Here is a 22,464-nt window from a genome sequence, read left to right on the forward strand (position 1 = left end):
CCGTAGGGAAAAAACCCATACAGTGTAGATTTTCTATATATCAAAATATGAGCGAAGTTATAGATGGTCTTAAACAAGGCCTATAAAATAATGGTGGGAAGAAGTTTCTATGTAAATTAGAGAAAAGTTATGCTGGACCGAGCAGATCCTTGCTCAGCCCGAGCTCGACGTGATCCAAGGAAGTAGCTTGACTCGTTGAATCTGTATCGCGGGCCAAGCCCAACTCAGGCCAAGCCACGAAAATCGTGTGCCAAGACAAAAACTCTCCTCCGACATCCAACCTTGGCCATGCGCGACTCAATTAAGTATTAACCAATGCGGCTCAATAAGAGTTAGTCAAATGAATCACATATCATGAATTGAGAAGAGAGTTGAACTACTAAAGGGATGAAAGTAACTTGCTTATAGGTTAGAAAGGTATACCATGAGGCAAATAGGACTTGCACGAGATTTGTCGTCATAACTCTCTGGTGCTTGGGAGTCGGCTTGTTCAGCTAATCGGTTGCGAGTCTGACTCTAACCATCTCCAGGTTACCATGAGCCTGCAAGGCACACACACTTAAGAGCAAGGAGCGAGTGAGACGTGATCCTACTAAGAAGTGGGTCGGCTAGGTTGGACCTAAGCTGGAAACATACTAGGTCAGCGAGTTGACCTCGCGATGACCAGATTAGGGTTACAATAAGTGTCTCGCGAGTGTGTGAGGTCCACACATACTCCCTATATATAGTGGAGCATCGACTGCCCAAAGGGAACAATGAGATCATTCTCATGTGTTGGAAACCCTAGTGCTTCCACTCAGTCCAGCCGTCGATACTAATCTAGCAGTCTTCCAGCGGTGCTCCTCCTCCTCCTACGTATGGATACCTGCAGAGGTGTTGTACATTTAGTACTTCGACGTGATCGTGGGATTTGATTATAACAAGGACTCCACTTCCCGCCGCACGTCATCAAGTTTCGCACCTGTGCCTCTAGTGGTAATCCTCCTTGCATTCAGCCCCGGCTAGTTCTTGGGAGCACCTGTAGGAAAAAAGTTATGTTTATATCTACATGACCCAACAAGATCATCGAACTTGGTTTTGGTCTTATCTTGGTGTTAATCTAGCAGTAAGGCCATCCCAATGTGAATGTTTGGGTCTTAACATGCTATAGTAAGCAAATTGTTGAGGTTAGGTGACACTATTATTATTATTATTATTATTATTATTATTATTATTATTATTATTATTATTATTATGTGTTTCTTGGTTGTGGGTGCACATCAAGCATGCATGCCGAGGTTACACTCACTAACTAGGAAACAGATCGATGTTCTCCTTAACTAACATAAGGCTCTCAGACGGGCTCATTGAAAAAAATTACTATGCCAATCAAATGTGTAAGCACCCTTAGGTTAATTAGAGGCGTATATTTAGTTGGGGAAGTGAATGTACAACCAAGCCATTCAGATTGAAGTTCTAAGGATGAAGATTTAGGTTCTTATTATTTGAGAAAAAGATCCCTGTAGGGGCTTCTATTACCGTATTCCTTTCAAAAAAAAATTAGGTACCATGCTTAAAATCCCATCATCTAGGATAGCATGTTAAGAGCTCAGTAACACATCGTGAGTGGCAGAAGAGGGAAGATTGAGTTGGGAGGTTTACTAAAAAAAGGTGAGTTGGGGAGGTGAAAGATGTAAAGGAAATGGATGGGTTCCTTTTTTCGATAAAGGAGCATAACCCCAGCCTCTGCATCAATAGATGCACACGGCTTGCTTTATTAAAACTTATTGTAAAGTGCTAAAGTATTCATCATCACCGATTACAATCAAGGAAAAGCTAGGGTCGATACATGAATCAACCAGCTGAAAATATGGCACCTAGAAAAGCTATGCATTTGCTATTCTATTAAGATGCCGCCACCCAGTAGTCTGGAAATAAAAGTCCCGAGCAACCACTAGCATCCAGTTGCATCTAGTAACCATATCCTCCCGCTGCTCCGTTGGGAGGAGGATAACCCATTGTTGAATTGACTGAGCAACTCGTCAGATAACCTGCAAAAAATTAGTTCCACTTTGATTATTAAAGATAATATCATTTCTAGTCCTCCAAATAGCCCAACAAATGGCCGAAACACCAATTCTATTTTTTTGTTTATCTGTCTTCCTCACACCATTCAACCATCTACCAAACATATTAGTAACATTAGCCGGTGGCGGAATATTATAAGTAAGGTACATCATTCGCCATATTATCTTTGCAAAAGGACAATCAATAAAAAAAATGATTAATAGTTTCCATGGAATCACAAAAACAACACTTGTGACATCCTTTCCACTTCCGTTTAAGTAGATTGTCCTTAGTCAGAAGTTTCTTATTACTCAAGAACCACATAAATTTTTTAATTTTCAAAGGGATCTTTAGCTTCCATAGATATTTACGAAGGTAAACAGTATGCCCATTCTTCCAATCAAGGTACACAGACTTGACTGAAAAATACCCGAATCATTAAGCTTCCAAATAAACTTAACAGACTCATGTGTTAGATTAATTGTGATAAGGCGTTGACAAAGATGTAACCATTGCAGCCATTTACTGTCATTGAATCCTCTTCTAAAAGAAATATTAATAGGTTCATTAGCAAGCACAGTTGAAACTAGCACATTCTTATGTTAAACAATATTATACAATGCCGGATATTGATGGGACAAAGGAGTATCTCCCATCCATACATCCTCCCAAAACCTAACCGATGTTCCGTCCCCCACTCTAAAAAATCCTCTCTTGAAAAAGTCCTCTTTAACATGCATGAGACCCTTCCAAAAAGGTGAGTCAGTCGGTTAACTTCTACTTGTGCCAGAGTTTTATTTTTAAGGTATTTGTTACAAAGGAGCTGCTGTCACATACCCTCCTCTGTAAGGAGTTTAAACAACTATTTGCTCAGTAAACATTTATTTTTCAATTCCAAAACCTCAATTCCCAACCCCCTGGTAGAGGGATGACTTCAGGAGAACTTTTTTTTTAAAGAGAAGGCCGTAGCCCTGCCTTAAATTAATAAGGCCGTTGCCGGCAAGATGATACAAGATGTTGAAAACCAGCTAACAGGAACCGAAAACTACAAGCGAAACAAGAAAAGGAGTGCAACACAGCTTGAGCTCCGAGACCATTGTCTAGTCTTGTGATCTAACTAGAGAGGCGTCGAAGCTGGTGAAGAAGACCGCCATAGAGGGAACCGCACCGTCGTCAACCTCCAGAGGCCAAGCAAAGCCCGGGCACCATCCGTTTCCACCTCCAAAGAAAGCTCCCTGCTTTCTCGCCCCGGTCCGGAGGGCACCGTACTGTCGGAGGTAGATCGCTCTCCCCGAGCACGCATGGATAATGGAAGTTACCGCCATGGAGAAAGACTCCGAGCACTCGCCTCGCCGCGCCGTCACCCACGAACATCATAGCCACCCGTAGCAAAAACCACCAAACCGGACCAAGCTGCCAGGAGTAGGCGAAGACGATGCATACCAACCTCCGCCGAGCTCATCCACCCAAACCCACTATCTCAAAACGGCGCCTCCAACGAGGGAACGGCACCACCCGAGCGCCGCCACCGTCCAAGCCAAAGCTTTGGGTTTTCGCCGAGATAGATAGGGCGGGGAGGGAGGGGATATCACCTCGATGTCGCCTTCGGGGAAGGAGAACGGCGCCGTCGGCGTCGTCGACGTCGCGGCCGCCACCGTCGGCCAAGGGTTTCCCCGATGCTGAGCCCACATCCGACCACACCCCGCAGCCACGGAGGCAGTCCGGGGCCGGGGAGGTGCGACGAGCACCGCAGGAGGGGGAGCCACCATCTTCAGATCTGGTACCAGAGGCCCATCGGGGCGACCTCCACACCACGCCCACACCCGCCGCCCCCTTCACCGCCCGCGCGGCCGAAGGAAGAGGACCGCAGCATCGGCACCGGCCGCCCGCCGTCAGGCCGGCGGTGCCCCGCCCATCGCCCGGGGCCGCCGCCCGGAGTCCCGGCCCGGCACGGTCGACGTAGGCCAACAAGCCCCGGCCACCACCTCCTAGCGCCGGCAAGGCCACGCCGGAGAGGGGAACGAGGGGAATCGGCCGACCTCGCCCGGCGGCGGAGGCCACCCCGCGCGGCCGTCGTCCTCCCTACGGCGGCGCACGGGGGCCGGAGGAGAGATCCCCGCCACCCCCATCACCGGCGTCGCACGGCCTTGCCGGCGGCCGCCTCCGGGGGCGACGAGGGGGGAGGAGGGGGAGGGGGGAGGCGGTGGCGGCGGGTTTAGGGTTTCCCCCCCGGTCGCCTGGAGGGGCGAAGCGAGGGAGAGGTCGAGGGGCTGCTAGAGAGAGGTCTTCAGGAGAACTTAGATATCCTTATGATGACGATGAGCAAGCGAATGGATTGTTTTCGTATTTCCAGGTTGGCGATTTGGATGAAGTGTTTTGCCTTTCCCCTTCAGAGCGGTGACAAACTTACAACATACAGTAGCCGCACTGCCAGGGAATATGCACGTGTTACGATCATCTGCATCTTCAACAGTGTGCTTGGTGGTTAAGTAGAGAATCAGTCTCATTTTCCTTTTACTGTACCCACTGCAGAAACCAGTTGATCGCTCGAACATAATTTTTTTACTGCATAAACAGAAAGGTGTCACAAGCTCGATATCCTGCCAAACTTTGCATCTGCTTTTGGAAGGCTTTTTTATTTTATCTAATTCTTGGACGAGAAAACCCAGGCTTGCTTTTTGTACCCTGACTTCCTTGGTTGATGTTGTGTGCGCGTAGAACCATGGCTAGGCGCCGCCTATGATGGAAGAATGTGCTCGCCATTCCGGCTTATGCTGTGCTGGATGCTCAAACAGAAACAAAACAGTCCACGATGCAAAAGAAAATGCACTTTGGGCTGGTGGTAAAAAGGCGTTTTCGAAGCTAGCTACCAGTATCTATGCAGTACTAGTCGTAGCCACTGGCCGTCAGGAAATACTTTTCTGTCTAGGCGCACGGCTCAAAATTGTTCAAAAAGCTCGGAGGAGATTAGGACTGCAAATTAGAAGTGCTTGGAGCTTGTGAAACCTGATCCTAGGCTGAAGCAAAACGACAAATTAAGAACAGCCTGGGACTCTGGGTGCATGAAATCGGTAGCGAGCAGAAGTTCCTCAATTTTTTTTAAAGACTGTTTGGGTAATTCATCGCTGGGGAATAATGTCCATGACCCTCATCTAAGAGCATCTTCACCTGCGTACTCGATAGCATTTTAGGGACCGGAGTCGAAAATGAGCTCACACCGACGCGTCCCAAAAAGCACTGGTGTTTTTTAAGCCCAATAGAAGAGCCAGTAATCCTGTGCCGACCGGCCCCTTGGCGAAGGGCGCGTTGCGTTGGTGCCTCGCGGCATGAATTCTTTTGGACGTGGGAGCCGCCTGTCAGTCACACATCCCAAAATATACATCTTTTTCGCCAAAACCCTTCTCCTCTGCCGCTCATTTCTCCCGCCCGTCGCTCCATCTCCCATCCAGGCTCCAATCCAAAAACCCTCACCGCCGCAAAGCCGCCGCAGAGAAAAGCTCCAGCGAAGGCAGCATAGGTGACGTTCGTCGCCGCCGAAGCCGCACACCGTGGCGCCGAAGGATAAGCCGGCTAACATGTCGCATGAGGCGTGGGAGGAGGAGAAACTCCATCTGTCCATGGCAACGACCGACCGCAGAAGGTGTCGCCTCGCCGCTCTCGAAGCCGCGAAAGCGGCGACTGCTGCCGAAGTGTGCCTCAGCTTGGGCAGCGGCCATCCCGAAGGGAGCTGCGTCGACGTCCATGACTCCCCCGGCACCCTCGACGTTCATGACTCCGCCAGCACCATCAACGTTCATGCCTCCCCCCGCATCGTCGATGTTCATGCCTCCCCGGCGACCGTGGATCCGGTTGCAGCGATTGAGCTGCCGCCAGGGCTCGCCGACAATGAGGACGTCGTCGAGGTTGAGGTGCCCATGACCCCGTTTATCTGATCATTTGGCCTGGAAGCCAAAGTTGTTTTTTTGCATCCGGACTAGATGGGGATTCGGTGGCCGTATGTTGGCCCAAACTTCATATTCGAAAACCTATTCGAATTTGGTGGCCATGTGTTGTCCCTAACTTTATATTCGAAAACCTATTCGAGTTTCTATGCTTTTATTTGAGTTTTTAATTCAAATCATCTATCGGGGATGGCGTATGCGCCGGTGTGGGATCAACTCCCACAATGGAGGATGTTGTGCCGGCGCCCCCATACGACAGTGATGGTGTCCCTGCCGGTGACTATTTGGGGTGCGCCGGTAGAGATGCTCTAAGGTGGCTCATGTAAGAATTTTGAGAGAAAGGCTCAGTCTACGGAGAACTTTGTTAGAGGAAAAAAAAAAGTCTACTGAGAACCATCGTTTTTTCCATGGGTTCAGATTGAGCCCGGTTTTGCTGTTGTTGCTTAGTGGGTTGTATTGTTGTTATCTTTGTCAGGCTTGCTGTTAATTCTGTTGGGCTTGCCTTGACTTGTTGGGTCATGGCTACAATCTATCAGTCAAGTGCATGCAGCTGGCCAGGTTGGTTTCCACGGATCGATTCATGCATCAAAATGCATATCTTTCCTCAAAAAAGAATAGGCATAATGCATACTTCTTCTATCTCAGTTTACTAGGCATGTACGTATATCTAGATCGTTAATTTAATCTATATAATATAAATTATATAACACAAAAATTATATCATTAGAAAGTATAAAACCTAAAGTTTCTAATGAAATACTTTTTATAATATATATCTTATGCTAAATTGATCAAATTGACGACATAAGGATACGCATAGGACTAGTAAACTGAAACGGAGGGAGTATCTCCGCATCTCACGCTTCTCAGCTAGCATGTAAGTACACGTGAAGCTAGCAAAAGAATGGAAATCCTGGATCGATTCATGCCTAGCTAGCAAGTATAAGTAATCCGCAAATTAGTCTCTAATTTGCGGATTACTTATACTTGCTAGCGGTTCCTGTAGCGATTTGGGTCAGCGCTTTTTTTTTGGCTCACACCGGCCTAGCGGTGCCGAACTCAATAGAATCGCTGGTAACTCTGTGCCGGCCGTTTCGCAAAGAGCGCGAATCAGGCGGGCCGACGCCTCGTGCCACGTCGGAACCCGCACGTGGGAAACCGTTTCCCATGCGTTCTCACCGCTTCCTGCGCGTTCTTCGCTACCGCCTATAAAACGCCACCACCGATCAACAGACACCATAGCCGCCGCCGTAGCAAGAAAAAGATGCCTTGTCGCCTGCCTATCACATTCTCAAAGCTGAGCGGTTCCGGTGTTGGCGGCCAGCTGCCTCCACCCCCGTCTCCACCTGTCGGCATCCCTTGTATCGACGCCGTGGAGGAGGACCCGAGCTCGCGGACAACGAGCAGTGGGAAGCTGCAGCACTAGCTTCGACCGTCGATGCTTTTGTCGCGGACGAGCGGCAACGGGAGGCGGAGCGGCAGCAGGAGGCGTACACGTTGCGCCGGGAAGCGCAGGAGGAGCGTCGGTGTTAGGATGAACTGTTGCAGCACCGGCGGGTGGAGGAGCTGCAGTAGCGGCTGCGGAGGCTGGAGGTGGAGCACCGACGACGATGGAAGGAGCTGGAGCAGTAACTGCGACAGGCGGATGCGGATGCGGATAAAATGGCCTACGAGGCGTTGGCGGCGGCGGTGGCGACGGAAGCGGATGCCAAACGGTTGTTGGCGAAGGCGGCGATGGAGGCAGCAGAGGCCTGAAGGATAACGTTGCATAGAAAACAAAAATTTTCCTACCGCGAACACGCAATCCAAGCCAAGATGCAATCTAGAAGACGGTAGCAACGAGGGGGTATCGAGTCTCACCCTTGAAGAGATTCCAAAACCTACAAGATGAGGCTCTTGTTGCTGCGGTAGACGTTCACTTGCCGCTTGCAAAAGCGCGTAGAAGATCTTGATCACGATCGGTTCCGGCGCCACGAACGGGCAGCACCTCCGTACTCGGTCACACGTTCGGTTGTTGATGAAGACGACGTCCACCTCCCCGTTCCAGCGGGCAGCGGAAGTAGTAGCTCCTCTTGAATCCGACGAGCACGACGGCGTGGTGTCGGTGGCGGTGTAGAAGTCCGGCGGAGCTTCGCTAAGCTATGCGGGATGTGGAGGAGCGGGCGGCTAGGGTTTGGGGAGAGGGGGCGCCGGCCACTATGGGGTGCGGCCACCTTGGTGGTTCTTGGGTGGCCGGCCCCCTCCCCTTGGTCCCTCATTATATAGGTGGAACCCCAAGAGGTGGTATCCAAGTCTTCGAATAAGACCCGAACCAAAACCTTCCATAGGAGGGGCAATCCTAGCCCAACTAGGACTCCCACCCAAAGGTGGGATTCCCACCTCCCATGTGGGGGGTGGCCGGCCCCCTAAGGGGGAGTCCACTTGGGACTCCTCCCCCACTAGGGTTGGCCGGCCATGGAGGTGGAGTCCCTTGTGGACTCCACCTTCCTTGGTGGTTTCTTCCGGACTTTTCTAGAACCTTCTAGAACCTTCCATAGAACCTTCCGCGACATTTTATTCACATAAAATGACATCCTATATATGAATCTTATTCTCCGGACCATTCGGAACTCCTCGTGATGTCCGGGATCACATCCGGGACTTCGAACAAATATTCGAACTCCATTCCATAATTCAAGTACTACCATTTCAACATCCAACTTTAAGTGTGTCACCCTACGGTTCGAGAACTATGCGGACATGGTTGAGTACTCACTCCGACCAATAACCAATAGCGGAATCTGGAGATCCATAATGGCTCCCACATATTCAACGATGACTTTAGTGATCGAATGAACCATTCACATACATTACCAATTCCCTTTGTCTCGCGATATTTTTACTTGTCCGAGGTTTTGATCTTCGGTATCACTCTATACCTTGTTCAACCTCGTCTCCGACAAGTACTCTTTACTCGTATCGTAGTATGTGGTCTCTTATGAACTCATTCATATGCTTGCAAGACATTAGACGACATTCCACCGAGAGGGCCCGAGTATATCTATCCAGTCATCGGGATGGACAAATCCCACTTGTTGATCCATATGCCTCAACTCATACTTTCCGGATACTTAATCCCACCTTTATAGCCACCCATTTACGCAGTGGTGTTTGGTGTAATCAAAGTACCTTTCCGGTATAAGTGATTTATATGATCTCATGGTCATAAGGACTAGGTAACTATGTATCGAAAGCTTATAGCAAATAACTAAATGACGAGATCTTATGCTACGCTTATTTGGGTGTGTCCATTACATCATTCATACAATGATATAACCTTGTTATTAATAACATCCAATGTTCATGATTATGAAACTAATCATCCATTAATCAACAAGCTAGTTTAAGAGGCATACTAGGGACTTCTTGTTTGTCTACATATCACACATGTACTAATGTTTCGGTTAATACAATTCCAGCATGATATATAAACATTTATCATAAACATAGAGATATAAATAATAACTACTTTTATTATTGCCTCTAGGGCATATCTCCTTCGATCTCCCACTTGCACTAGAGTCAATAATCTAGATTACATTGTAATATACCTAACACCCATGGCATTCGGTGTTGGTCATGCTTTGCCCTAGGGAGAGCTTTAGTCAACGGATCTGCTACATTCAGATCGGTGTGTACTTTGCAAATCTTTACTTCTCCATCTTCGATGTACTCGCGAATCGAGTGGTAACGCAGCTTGATATGCTTGACCTCTTGTGTGACCTTGGCTCTTGTGCATTGGCGATGGCACCCATGTTATCACGGTAAATGATTAATGGGTCCAATGCACTAGGAACCACACCGAGCTCTACAATGAACCTCTTCATCCATACCGCTTCGATGAAGCCTCCGAAGCCGCTATGTACTACGATTCTGTTGAAGACTTCGCCACCGTGCCTTGCTTCGAGCTTGCCCGGCTTACTTGCGGCACCATTCAATATAAACACGTACCCGGATTGTGACTTAGAGTCATCGGGATCGGTGTTCCAACTTGCATCGGTGTAACTTGTTACAACGAGCTCTTGGTCACCTCCATAACAAAGAAACATATCCTTAGTTCTTTTCAAGTACTTCAGGATATTCTTGACCGCTGTCCAGATGTTCCATTCCTGGATCACTTTGATATACTGCTAGTCAAACTAACGACATGCGCTATATCCGGTCTTGTACATAGCATGGCATACATAATAGAGCCTACTTGCCGAAGCATAGGGGATCGATTCATCCTTTCTCTTTCTTCTGCAGTAGCCGGTCCTTGAGTCTTACTCAAGACCTTGCACAGTAACATAGGTAAAAACCCTTTCTTACTTTCGTCCATTCTAAACTTCTTTAGAATCTTGTCCAGGTATGTACTCTGTGATAGCCCTATTAGGCGTCTTGATCTATCTCTATAAATCTTGATGCCTAATATATATGATGCTTCACCAAGGTCTTTCATTGAAAAACTGTTATTCAAATAACCTTTTACACTGCTTAATAGTTCTATATCATTCCCAATCAATAATATGTCATCTACATATAATATCGGGAATGCTACGAGCTCCCACTCACTTTCTTGTAAATACGGGCCTCTCCATGACACTTGTATAAACCCGAAGTCTTTGATCACCTTATCAAAGCGTCGGTTCCAACTTCTCGATGCTTGCTTCGGTCCATAGATTGAACGCTGAAGTTTGCATACTTTGTCGGCATTTTTAGGATCGACAAAACCTTTGGGTTGTACCATATACAACTCTTCCTCAATGTCTCCATTAAGGAACGCCGTTTTGACATCCATACGCCAAATCTCATAATCGAAAAATGCAGCTATTGCTAACAAAATCCTCACAGATTTTAGCTTCGCTACGGGTGAGAAAGTCTCATCGTAGTCAATACCTTGAATTTGTCGGAAACCCTTTGCGACAAGTCGAGCTTTATAGACGGTAATATTACCATCGGCATCTGTTTTTCTCTTGAAAATCCATTTATTCTCGACGACCTTTCGGCTATCGAGTAAGTCTACCAAAGTCCATACTTTGTTATCATACATGGATCCCATTTCGGATTTCATGGCTTCTTGCCATTTGTTGGAATACGGGCTCATCATCGCTTCTTCATACGTCGCGGGGTCCTCATCATTGTTATCCACAATCATGACATTTAGACAAGGATCATACCAATCGGGAGTGGCACGTTCCCTTGTCGATCTGCGAGGTTCGGTAGTTTCCTCGTTCGAAGTTTCATGATCATTATCATTAGCTTCCTCATTGCTCGGTGTAGGCGGTACAGGTACTTCTTCCGTACTTGCGCTACTCGATCAACGAGTATAGATTCATTAATCTCATCGAGTTCTACTTTTCTTCCGAGTCACTTCTTTAGTGAGAAATTCTTTCTCAAGAAAGGTTCCGTTCTTAGCAACAAAGATTTTGCCTTCGGATCCGTGATAGAAAGTGTACCCTATAGTTTCCTTAGGGTATCCTATGAAGACGCATTTCTCCGCTTTGGGTTCTAGCTTGTCCGGTTGTAACTTTTTTACATAGGCTTCGCAACCCCAAACTTTAAGGAACGACGAGCTTAGGTTTCTTATTAAACCATAATTCATACGGTGTCGTTTCTACGGATTTTGATGGTGCTCTATTTAAAGTGAATGCGGCTGTCTCTAATGCATAACTCCAAAATGATAACGGCAAATCGGTAAGAGACATCATAGAACGAACCATATCTAAGAGAGTTCGATTACGACGTTCGGACACACCGTTTCGTTGTGGTGTTCCCGGCGGTGTCAATTGTGAAAGTATTCCGCATTTCTTTAAATGCATGCCAAACTCATAACTCAGATATTCACCTCCGCGATCGGATCGTAGAAATTTAATCTTCTTGTTACGTTGATTTTCTACTTCACTTTGGAATTCCTTAAACTTCTCAAAAGTTTCGGATTTATGTTTCATGAAATAGATATACCCATATCTACTCAGATCATCTGTGAAGGTTAGAACATAACGATAACCACCGCGCGATGCTACACTCATTGGTCCGCATACATCGGTATGTATGATTTCCAATAAGTCAGTAGCTCGCTCCATTATACCAGAAAATGGAGTCTTAGTCATTTTTCCCATTAGACATGCTTCGCATCTATCAAGTGACTCAAAGTCAAGTGATTCAAGTAATCCATCGAGTATGGAGTTTCTTCATGCGTTTCACTCCAATATGACCAAGACGACGAGTGCCACATATAAGTAGAATTATCATTCAATTTAATTCGCTTAGCATCAATGTTATGTATATGCGTATCACTACTATCGAGATCTAACAGAAATAAGCCATTCTTTTGTGGTGCTCGACCATAAAAGATATTATTCATAAAAATAGAACAACCATTATTCTCAGACTTGAATGAATAACCGTCTTGCATTAAACAAGATCCGGATATAATGTTCATGCTCAACGCGAGTACATAATAACAATTATTTAGGCTTAAAACTAATCCCGAAGGTAGATGTAGAGGAAGTGTGCCGACTGCGATCACATTGACCTTGGATCCGTTTCCAACGCGCATCGTCACTTCATCTTTCGGCGGTTGTCGTTTATTCTTTAGTTCCTGTTTCGAGTTACAAATATGAGCAACCGAACCGGTATCAAATACCCAGGTACTAGAACGAGAACTAGTGAGATAAACATCTATAACATGTATATCGAGATATACCTTCTTTCTTCTTTTTGACAAGGCCGCTCTTCGGATCCGCCAAATACTTGGAGCAATTACGCTTCCGGTGTCCCTTCTCCTTGCGGTAATAGCACTCAGCATCGGGCTTAGGGCCGTTCTTAGGTTTCATAGGAGGCGTGGCAGCTTTCTTGCCACTCTTCTTGAATTTTCCCTTAGACTTGCCTGTTTCTTGAAGCCGGTGGTCTTGTTGACCATCAACACTTGGTGCTCTTTCTTGATCTCAATCTCGGCAGCTTTTAGCATGCCAAAGAGTTCGGGTAACTCCTTGTTCATGTTCTGCATATTGTAGTTCATCACAAAGTTCTTGTAACTTGGTGGCGGTGATTGAAGGACACGATTAATCCCCGGTCCGTTAGGAATCACTATTCCCAAGTCAACGAGTTTCTTCGCATGCCCGGTCATGGCGAGCATGTGCTCACTAATGGAGCTGCCTTCTTCCATCATACGAGCTGAAGAAATGTTTCGATGCTTCATAGCATTCCACGGCCGCATGAGTCTCAAAAATAGCTTTCGGCTCATTCATCAACTCATGAGGATCGTGGTGCTCAAAACGTTTTTGAAGATCGGATTCCGGACTGCACGAGGATGGCACACTGAACTTGAGAGTACCGAGTTTTCCGAGTCTCGTAAACAGCTTTTACTTCATCGGTTTCGGTTTACGCGGGAGGGTCACCTAGCGGTGCATCAAGCACATATTGCAGATTTCCGCCGGAGAGGAAGATCCTCACATGACGGAACCGGTCGGTGAAGTTGCTACCGTTGCTCTTAAGCTTTTCTTTCTCTAGGAAGCTGGTTAAAATTGATTGAGGACGCCATCTCTACAACATATATTTGCAATAGTTTAGACTAAGTTTATGACAAATTGAGTTCAAATTTTAATTCAACATAATTAAAAATCTAGGTGAACTCCCACTCAAAACAATATCCCTCGCATTGTCTTAGTGATCACACGAACCAAATCCATCGCACCTCAAATCGATCATCACGAGAAAAGGTGTAATTTCAATGGCGAACACTCAAAGTGTTCATCATATCAATCATATGATTCATGCTCTACCTTTCGGTATCACGTGTTCCGAGACCATGTACTGTACATGCTAGGCTCGTCAAGGCCACCTTAGTATCCGCATGTGCAAAAACTGTCTTGCACCCGTTGTAAGTACTTATCGAATCTATCACACCCGATCATCACGAGATGCTTCGAAACGATAAGACTTGATAACGGTGCTACTAAGGATGAACACTTTATTATCTTGAGATTTTAGTGAGGGATCATCTTATAATGCTACCGTCGCGATCTAAGCAAAATAAGATGCATAAAAGGATTAACATCACATGCAGTTCATATGTGATATGATATGGCCCTTTTGTCTTTGCGCCTTTGATCTTCATCTCCAAAGCACGGACATGATCTCCATCATCTTCGGGCATGATCTCCATCATCGTCGGCGAAGCACCAAGGTCAATGGCGCCGTCTTCATGATTGTCCTCCATGTAGCAACTATTACAACTACTTTGAAATACTACTCAACATGAAATTTAAAGACAACCATAAGGCTCCTGCCGGTTGCCACAATACAATAATGATCATCTCATACATATTCATCATCACATTATGGCCATATCACATCACCAAACCACTGCAAAAACAAGTTAGACGCTCTCTAATTTGGTTTGCATATTTTACGTGGTTTAGGGTTTTCGATATAGATCTAATCTACCTACGAACATGAACCACAACGTTGATACTAATGTTGTCAATAGAAGAGTAAATTGAATCTTTACTATAGTAGGAGAGATAGACACCCGCAAAGCCTCTTATGCAATACAAGTTGCATGTCGAACGAGGAACAAGTCTCATGAACGCGGTCATGTAAAGTTAGTCCGAGCCGCTTCATCCCACTATGCCATAAAGATGCAAAGTACTCAACTAAAGATAACAAGAGCATCAACGCCCACAAACCATTGTGTTCTACTCGTGCAACCATCTATGCATAGACACGGCTCTGATACCACCGAAGGATAACGTTGCATAGAAAACAAAAATTTTCCTACCGCGAACACGCAATCCAAGCCAAGATGCAATCTAGAAGACGGTAGCAACGAGGGGGTATCGAGTCTCACCCTTGAAGAGATTCCAAAACCTACAAGATGAGGCTCTTGTTGCTGCGGTAGACGTTCACTTGCCGCTTGCAAAAGCGCGTAGAAGATCTTGATCACGATCGGTTCCGGCGCCACGAACGGGCAGCACCTCCGTACTCGGTCACACGTTCGGTTGTTGATGAAGACGACGTCCACCTCCCCGTTCCGGCGGGCAGCGGAAGTAGTAGCTCCTCTTGAATCCGACGGCACGACGGCGTGGTGTCGGTGGCGGTGTAGAAGTCCGGCGGAGCTTCGCTAAGCTATGCGGGATGTGGAGGAGCGGGCGGCTAGGGTTTGGGGAGAGGGGGCGCCGGCCACTATGGGGTGCGGCCACCTTGGTGGTTCTTGGGTGGCCGGCCCCTCCCCTTGGTCCCTCATTATATAGGTGGAACCCCAAGAGGTGGTGTCCAAGTCTTCGAATAAGACCCGAACCAAAACCTTCCATAGGAGGGGCAATCCTAGCCCAACTAGGACTCCCACCCAAAGGTGGGATTCCCACCTCCCATGTGGGGGTGGCCGGCCCCCTAAGGGGAGTCCACTTGGGACTCTCCCCCACTAGGGTTGGCCGGCCATGGAGGTGGAGTCCCTTGTGGACTCCACCTTCCTTGGTGGTTTCTTCCGGACTTTTCTAGAACCTTCTAGAACCTTCCATAGAACCTTCCGCGACATTTTATTCACATAAAATGACATCCTATATATGAATCTTATTCTCCGGACCATTCCGGAACTCCTCGTGATGTCCGGGATCACATCCGGGACTTCGAACAAATATTCGAACTCCATTCCATAATTCAAGTACTACCATTTCAACATCCAACTTTAAGTGTGTCACCCTACGGTTCGAGAACTATGCGGACATGGTTGAGTACTCACTCCGACCAATAACCAATAGCGGGATGCGGAGATCCATAATGGCTCCCACATATTCAACGATGACTTTAGTGATCGAATGAACCATTCACATACATTACCAATTCCCTTTGTCTCGCGATATTTTTACTTGTCCGAGGTTTTGATCTTCGGTATCACTCTATACCTTGTTCAACCTCGTCTCCTGACAAGTACTCTTTACTCGTATCGTAGTATGTGGTCTCTTATGAACTCATTCATATGCTTGCAAGACATTAGACGACATTCCACCGAGAGGGCCCAGAGTATATCTATCCGTCATCGGGATGGACAAATCCCACTGCATGTTGATCCATATGCCTCAACTCATACTTTCCGGATACTTAATCCCACCTTTATAGCCACCCATTTACGCAGTGGTGTTTGGTGTAATCAAAGTACCTTTCCGGTATAAGTGATTTATATGATCTCATGGTCATAAGGACTAGGTAACTATGTATCGAAAGCTTATAGCAAATAACTAAATGACGAGATCTTATGCTACGCTTATTTGGGTGTGTCCATTACATCATTCATACAATGATATAACCTTGTTATTAATAACATCCAATGTTCATGATTATGAAACTAATCATCCATTAATCAACAAGCTAGTTTAAGAGGCATACTAGGGACTTCTTGTTTGTCTACATATCACACATGTACTAATGTTTCGGTTAATACAATTCCAGCATGATATATAAACATTTATCATAAACATAGAGATATAAATAATAACTACTTTTATTATTGCCTCTAGGGCATATCTCCTTCAAGGCCACGGCGGAGGATGACGAAGCCCTGGACTGGTTCGATGAGGGTCCAGACACGGAGGATCATGTGGCGCAATAGAAGGCGATCCTCGAGTCCTTCGAGTCACTCAAGAAGGTGGAGAACAACGCCCGTGCCCGCGTGGAGGACAACAAGGAGCGGTGGCTCCGGCTCCGCGTCGTCGACCTCTCCATCCAGGCGGCTATCCGTGCTCACTTCGAGTGGCTCCGAAGGGGGAGGTGGGGGTACGACGGGGCGGGCCGTCCAACGCACTGCCGGGCAGCCAGTAGTCTAGAAGTGTAGGAAACTTGTAATATAAATGAAAATATGTATTTTAGCTACAAAAAATTCTATCAGGGTCTCCATATTGGGGACGCCGGTGTAGCAGGTGTTCCCCAACGGAGTATGTCATTGGTAACATCTCTAACCGTATATAAAACGTGTTCCTACATATATGTAGGTGGGTTCCGATCCCTATTGCAATCAGTTCGTGCCAACGTCCCCGATAGGATTGTGCTGACGCACCTGCCGGCGCCTATTTGAGGGGCGGCGGTGAAGATGCTCTTAATTAGCCCAATTAAATCATAGTTTCCATGTTATTAGTACCTGCACACCTGGCTCGGCTGATTGTAGCTACTTTATTTTACAATTGGCTGATCATATAGCTACTCAAACAAGCACATGCACACTGGTACAAGAAATTTTTAGTCCGAGATACAAAAAATCATGGTTTCGAAAAATTGTCCATGGATTCCAACATGCTTACTGGTTCCAAAATGTTCGCAATTTAATAAAATTTCTTTTAAAAATAATTTTAAAAAATTGTACACGGGTTAAAAATATTTACACTACAGTAGAAACAACCAACCGAGAATAAAATTGTCCACATACACGTGTTAAAAATAGAGAAAACTATTTTCCAAAATAAGAAGGATAAAATTAAAAATTAAAACAGAAAAAAAATAAGGAAAAAAAGGAAAAAATGAAACAAAATAAAAAACGGAACGAAGACGGTAGTGACAGAGCCTGAAGGGAAATGTCCTGGTGTGCTATTGAGTTGCGGACCATTCGGAAGTTGTTACCGACAAGCGCAAATCCAACTCGGTGTAAGGCTGGTCATAGTGCATAGTATCATATACTAGTATCATGCATATGATACTTGTCTATGATACTATCTCTATAGTGGGTGGTATTATAGAGTAGTATCATAAATTTCTAAATTTATTGTTTTGTAGAATCCCAATGTAAATCTATGTACAAGATCAATTTGGTATTTACTTTTCTCGTAATGTGCGCTATGATACAGTATCCACCTATGTTACTCTAATCATATCTCTCTTCCTTAATTGCATGCCACATCATCATTTTTGTGGACCTAGTATGCATAATACTACCTATGATACTAGCACTATGGCCAGCCTAAGCGATATATAATGCTCGCGGTTTCAACGGCCTCCTGTGATTCTAATGAATGAAACGAAACAATAAAATTCGGAGTTAGCATGGAATGCATCTCCACTTCAATTGAGCAACAAAGGTTAGTTGTGACGCCACTTGAAACTAGGAGAAAGAGAAATTCGGGGCTAGCGCAGATTTCGGAATATTTTCTCTTCGTTGCAATTCCACTTGCAGCTATGCAATAAACGGTTTGTTCCGACCCACTTGCAACTAGGACAATGAGAAAATCGGGGTTAGCATGATGATGACCGCTTCAAGGACGAGCAAATGCAACTGGAATTGTTAGACTAAGAAAAATATAGGGAGATGGCCTTCAAATCGTGTTTAAGGGCTTAAATGTAGGCGGATCGCTATAATGCTATTTAGCATCCAAATTGGTCAGTTAATTGCAATTGATCTACTGTTTGTTTATATATCTGACGAGGCTAAAACCAAAGGATACATTTGATCACCTTTTCTCGGAAATTCAAAGAAAGTAAGAAAGAATCCCACAAAGCGCAAAGCATCAGTGAGCTTATAGTGTGCGCGCGGAAGTAAGCAACAGCAATCTTGTCCCGCTAGCTAGTTCAGTTGGCAGCGCGCGCTTGGAGGTTCCTTGCCAAGATCCCCTCGAAGGTGATCCCCGGCCCGAACGCCAGGATGAGGCCCCATTCGCACTCCTCCTCCTTCCTCCGGCTGCTCTCCTCCACCATGTTCTCCAGCACGTACACGATGGTGTTGCTGCTCGCGTTCCCGAAGTCCCGGAGCGCGCTCCGGCTCGCGCGCAGCTTCCCGCCGTCCAGCCCCAGCCGCCCCTCCATCTTGGTCAGGATCGCCGGCCCCCCGGGGTGCACCGCCCAGAACATGTCGTCGTAGCTCAGCGGCTGGTCGTGGTGGTCGCCCTCCCGCTCCTTCATCAGCTTCTGGCAGAAGCTCTCCACGTGCGCCTCGATGATGTGGGGCAGCTCGCGGCCCAGCTGGAACTTGATGCCCTCCTCCGTGAGCCGCCCGTCGATGGTCTTCTCGGTGTCGGGCAGGAACCGCTGCAGCGCCGAGTGGAGCTCGAAGAGCGGTCGCTCCAGGGGAGCCGGGTCGGTGCCGACGATGGCCGCCCCCGCGCCGTCCCCGAAGAGCGCCACCCCGACGAGGTCGTAGGGGCGGTCGGGGCTGGGTGGGCGGAACCCCGCGATGGTGGTCTCGGATGTCGCGAGCAGGACGCGCGAGCCCGGGCCGGAGCTCTCGGCGAGGCCCTTGGCGACGCGGAGCCCCGCCACGCCGCCGGAGCAGCCGGTGAAGGCCAGCATGACGCGTCGGACGTCCGGGCTGAGCCCGAGCGCGCGCGCCAGGTGCAGGTCGCCGCCCGGGAACCGCGCCTCGCTGGAGGAGACGTAGACGAGGTGGGTGATCGCGGACAGGTCGCCGCCCCACGCTTCGATGCACGCCAGCGACGCCTCCGTGGCCATCTGCGTCACCGCCTTGTTGGAGATGTCCATGCGCTGCTTCATCGTCGGCGACCCTTCCTGCGCCAGCTCCGGGCAGCTCTTCAGGATCTCGTCCGACATCACCACGTACCGCGTCTTCACCGTCGTCGTCTTGCCTGAAATGCACGCACACGTCGTCGATCATCGATCATCAACAAGAGAACAACCGTTGCGTGGAATGCATATGTGGATTAGTTCGTACAGAGCCTGTTGAGCTTCTCCCTGATCACGGGGTCGTCGCAGTGGGTGTTCCTCATGAAGCCGTCGACGAAGTAGTCCTGCATGACGAGCTGCTGCGGGAAGGCGTGGCCCAGGGCCAGGATCGTGGCCTTGCCGGGGTTGGGAGCCAGGCAGCAAGCAGCCTGCTGCTTCGTCGTGTCGACATCCGTGCTGACCATGGTCGTGTCGTGTGAGGAGGATTTGATGCCAGATGAAATTCTAGTGTCCGAGGGTTAATCAGTTGCTAGATTTGAAGACTATATATAGCCTCTTCTTCTTTCTATTTCCTATCTGTTAATTACTTGTGAACCCGTGTAGTTCAGAGGCACCAAGCGCATGGAAAAGCAAGGTTGATGGCCAGCAGATGACTTATAGGTTTACTGTTAAATTCCCTGCGACATGCGTTTCGCATGCACCTTAATTCCAAGGTAATGTTTATCAGCTGGTGATCGATCCAGGAAATGGACTATTCTCCTATAGATGAGTGTTTATTTGTATAAGAGAGGTGTCTAGTTAGGCATCTGCCTAGTATAAATAAGTACCGTGGTACAATAAAAGTCAATTTGTTTCTCTAAGCACCTCTTCTAAGCATCTTCGATTATACATGCCCTTACGGTATCTCTAACGGAAACCGCATATCAGCTGATATGTGCATTTCAGAAACCCTAAAATCACCCCGGGAAATTAAGTCTATGGGTTCTGGAGGTGGTTTTGCGGTCTACCAGGATCATTTCAGACACTTCTCCTTGACCTAGGATGTACTAAAGGAATGTTTGATTTACAAACAAGTTAACCTTTTAAATTTACAAAAATGTGAACAAAGTTTTTGGTATATCGCTTTTTTGGTCATTTACAATTTTAGAAAGGAGATCGTCCATATTATGGTCTGATCCAAAAAGATGAATGTGGAAAACAACCTCTTTAAAAGTAAATGGCTATAGGACCCAGCAAATGCTACAAGGAAATATAGAGCCGGAGTAAGGGAAAATTGTTAGCCCAGTTGTTAAGCATTCAGCTACTAAAACTCTTAATATACATCACGAAATTTGTGCCGATCGGAAACAAAGATAATGTTAGAGGGAAAATGTGATTGTTTCTCCTCCTCTCATGGCGCGCAAGGCGAAACACTCGGCAATGCGTAGGAAGCTCCGATAGCCAGTCACACTGAAGTAGATTCATTGCATTGGCATTGGCCCCATATCAAATCGCTCTTCTGCATGGCGTGAGGAGCCAACCATAGAATCATTAGCTAACCAAATTTCTTGAATAGATCACTGCAATCGCTAACTTAATTACGCACACCAACTATGATGATCTCTCACCGGTTTTGATATCATAACCTAGTATTATATTTTGTTAATTGTCGATTGTTCATTTCATTCAAGTAATGGTTCCACTACTTTCATATAAGTCACGTAATTTAATGTGAATGTTATCATAATAGTTTCCCTTCTATTCTATCAGAAATTAATTTGGAGGATTGGAATCTTATAAGATTTTTATGTGAGGATTTTTCGATTAACATAATTAAATCATACTTTAAAATTGGTTAAGGTTTCCTTTCCATTGCAATTCATAGTGAATTTTCCATTAAACTCTTGTGCGGGCTCATTTGTTTTTCCTAACATCATGTAGTAATCAACTAGGCATGATCGTTGTAAACCTATATTTTTTCTATGTCCACTTTCAGAATAATGTGAACTAATATGGTGCCTTAAAAATATGTTTCTCTTACTTACCATCTTAAGTTTCGTAGGGATTTATTTTACCCAACAACAAAAAAAAAAGTATCTCTTAAATATCTCACTAGAGATTTCAACTACAAGCTTATAATTTATGCATAGCGGAACATATGCTCCAGAGGGTTCCCAAGTGTGTAACTTGTATGTGACCGTGTCCATTTGACTGATTGGATTGAACAATATCTATCATACCATAGTCTTATTCTTAAGTGTCAAGCACATCTCGAGAAATAAAGAAGATAACCAATGCTACGAGTAGTAGTTAATTAAAATTGGGCTATAAATTGAGCATGTTTACACTACCACAAATGAATTTATTATTTTTCTTCTCAAGTTGTTAATTAGTTGATTATGTAATTGGAATTTTGTGACGTGTTAGATAAATCATATATATATACACTCAATAATTTTCAGAAATTTAAAATTGCAGTGTTTGATTTTTATGTTGAGTGAAATGGTGGCATGAAGCTTGGCGATTTATTTTGCATTCAAATCTTGGCGATTTATTTTCCACTCAATTTCCTAAATTTATTGTTTTACATGCCCTATGATACCTTTGTTGAAGGCTTGAGGAGTTAAGTTACAAGTGGTTGTAAAAACCGCGTGAGTAAATTAAGGATTAGTGAAAAGGCCAGCGCTAGGAATCGGATGTCGATATTTGCTTCCCATCGGAATAAACTAGAGTCGTTGGATTGGTTTCACCTGAAGCGTAGGATGTCCCACCAAAACTGGCGTCTGGGATGGCTTAGTCTACGTGATTTATTTCCTAATTCCTATGATTAATAACACCAGATCTAACTTCTAGCGCTAATTGCGTGAATTTGCATTAACTTCCCATCAGCTGTGTGCTTGGTTTTAGAAAACTAATTCCTGAATTTTTGGAGGCCAATTGCTTTAGCTGGACATAGTCTGTACGGTATGCTTCATTAGGAAGAAAATTTTATTTCCAATAATACTGGAATATACTTCCAATGCAATTGAAGGTTGCTTCCATGTAAAATAATATTTTTCTGTAGAAATTTGGTTACCCAAGTGTATGGAACGAAGCACGT

At 46.0% G+C, this 22,464-nt stretch overlaps 1 protein-coding gene across 1 annotated transcript; it reads right to left on the reverse strand.

Moving 5' to 3' along the window:
- Positions 1–18,557: 18,557 nt before the first annotated feature.
- Positions 18,558–19,849, reverse strand: LOC124706292 (type III polyketide synthase B-like). Its single transcript, XM_047237945.1, has 2 exons — positions 19,654–19,849; positions 18,558–19,567 (listed from the first exon to the last, which is right to left on the reverse strand). The coding sequence occupies exons 1-2, from the start codon at positions 19,847–19,849 to the stop codon at positions 18,558–18,560; spliced, it is 1,206 nt and encodes a 401-aa protein (XP_047093901.1).
- Between the last annotated feature and the right edge of the window lie 2,615 nt (positions 19,850–22,464).

Source organism: Lolium rigidum, chromosome 4 (genome assembly GCF_022539505.1).
Source record: "Lolium rigidum isolate FL_2022 chromosome 4, APGP_CSIRO_Lrig_0.1, whole genome shotgun sequence".
Taxonomy (NCBI): domain Eukaryota; kingdom Viridiplantae; phylum Streptophyta; class Magnoliopsida; order Poales; family Poaceae; genus Lolium; species Lolium rigidum.

Excerpts from the sequence above, each read along its gene's own strand:
- LOC124706292 (XM_047237945.1), bottom strand. The coding sequence starts at position 19,849 with ATGGTCAGCACGGATGTCGACACGACGAAGCAGCAGGCTGCTTGCTGC. Across the intron at positions 19,568-19,653 it reads GGAGAAGCTCAACAGGCTCT|GCAAGACGACGACGGTGAAG; the intron begins GTACGAACTAAT and ends CGTGCATTTCAG.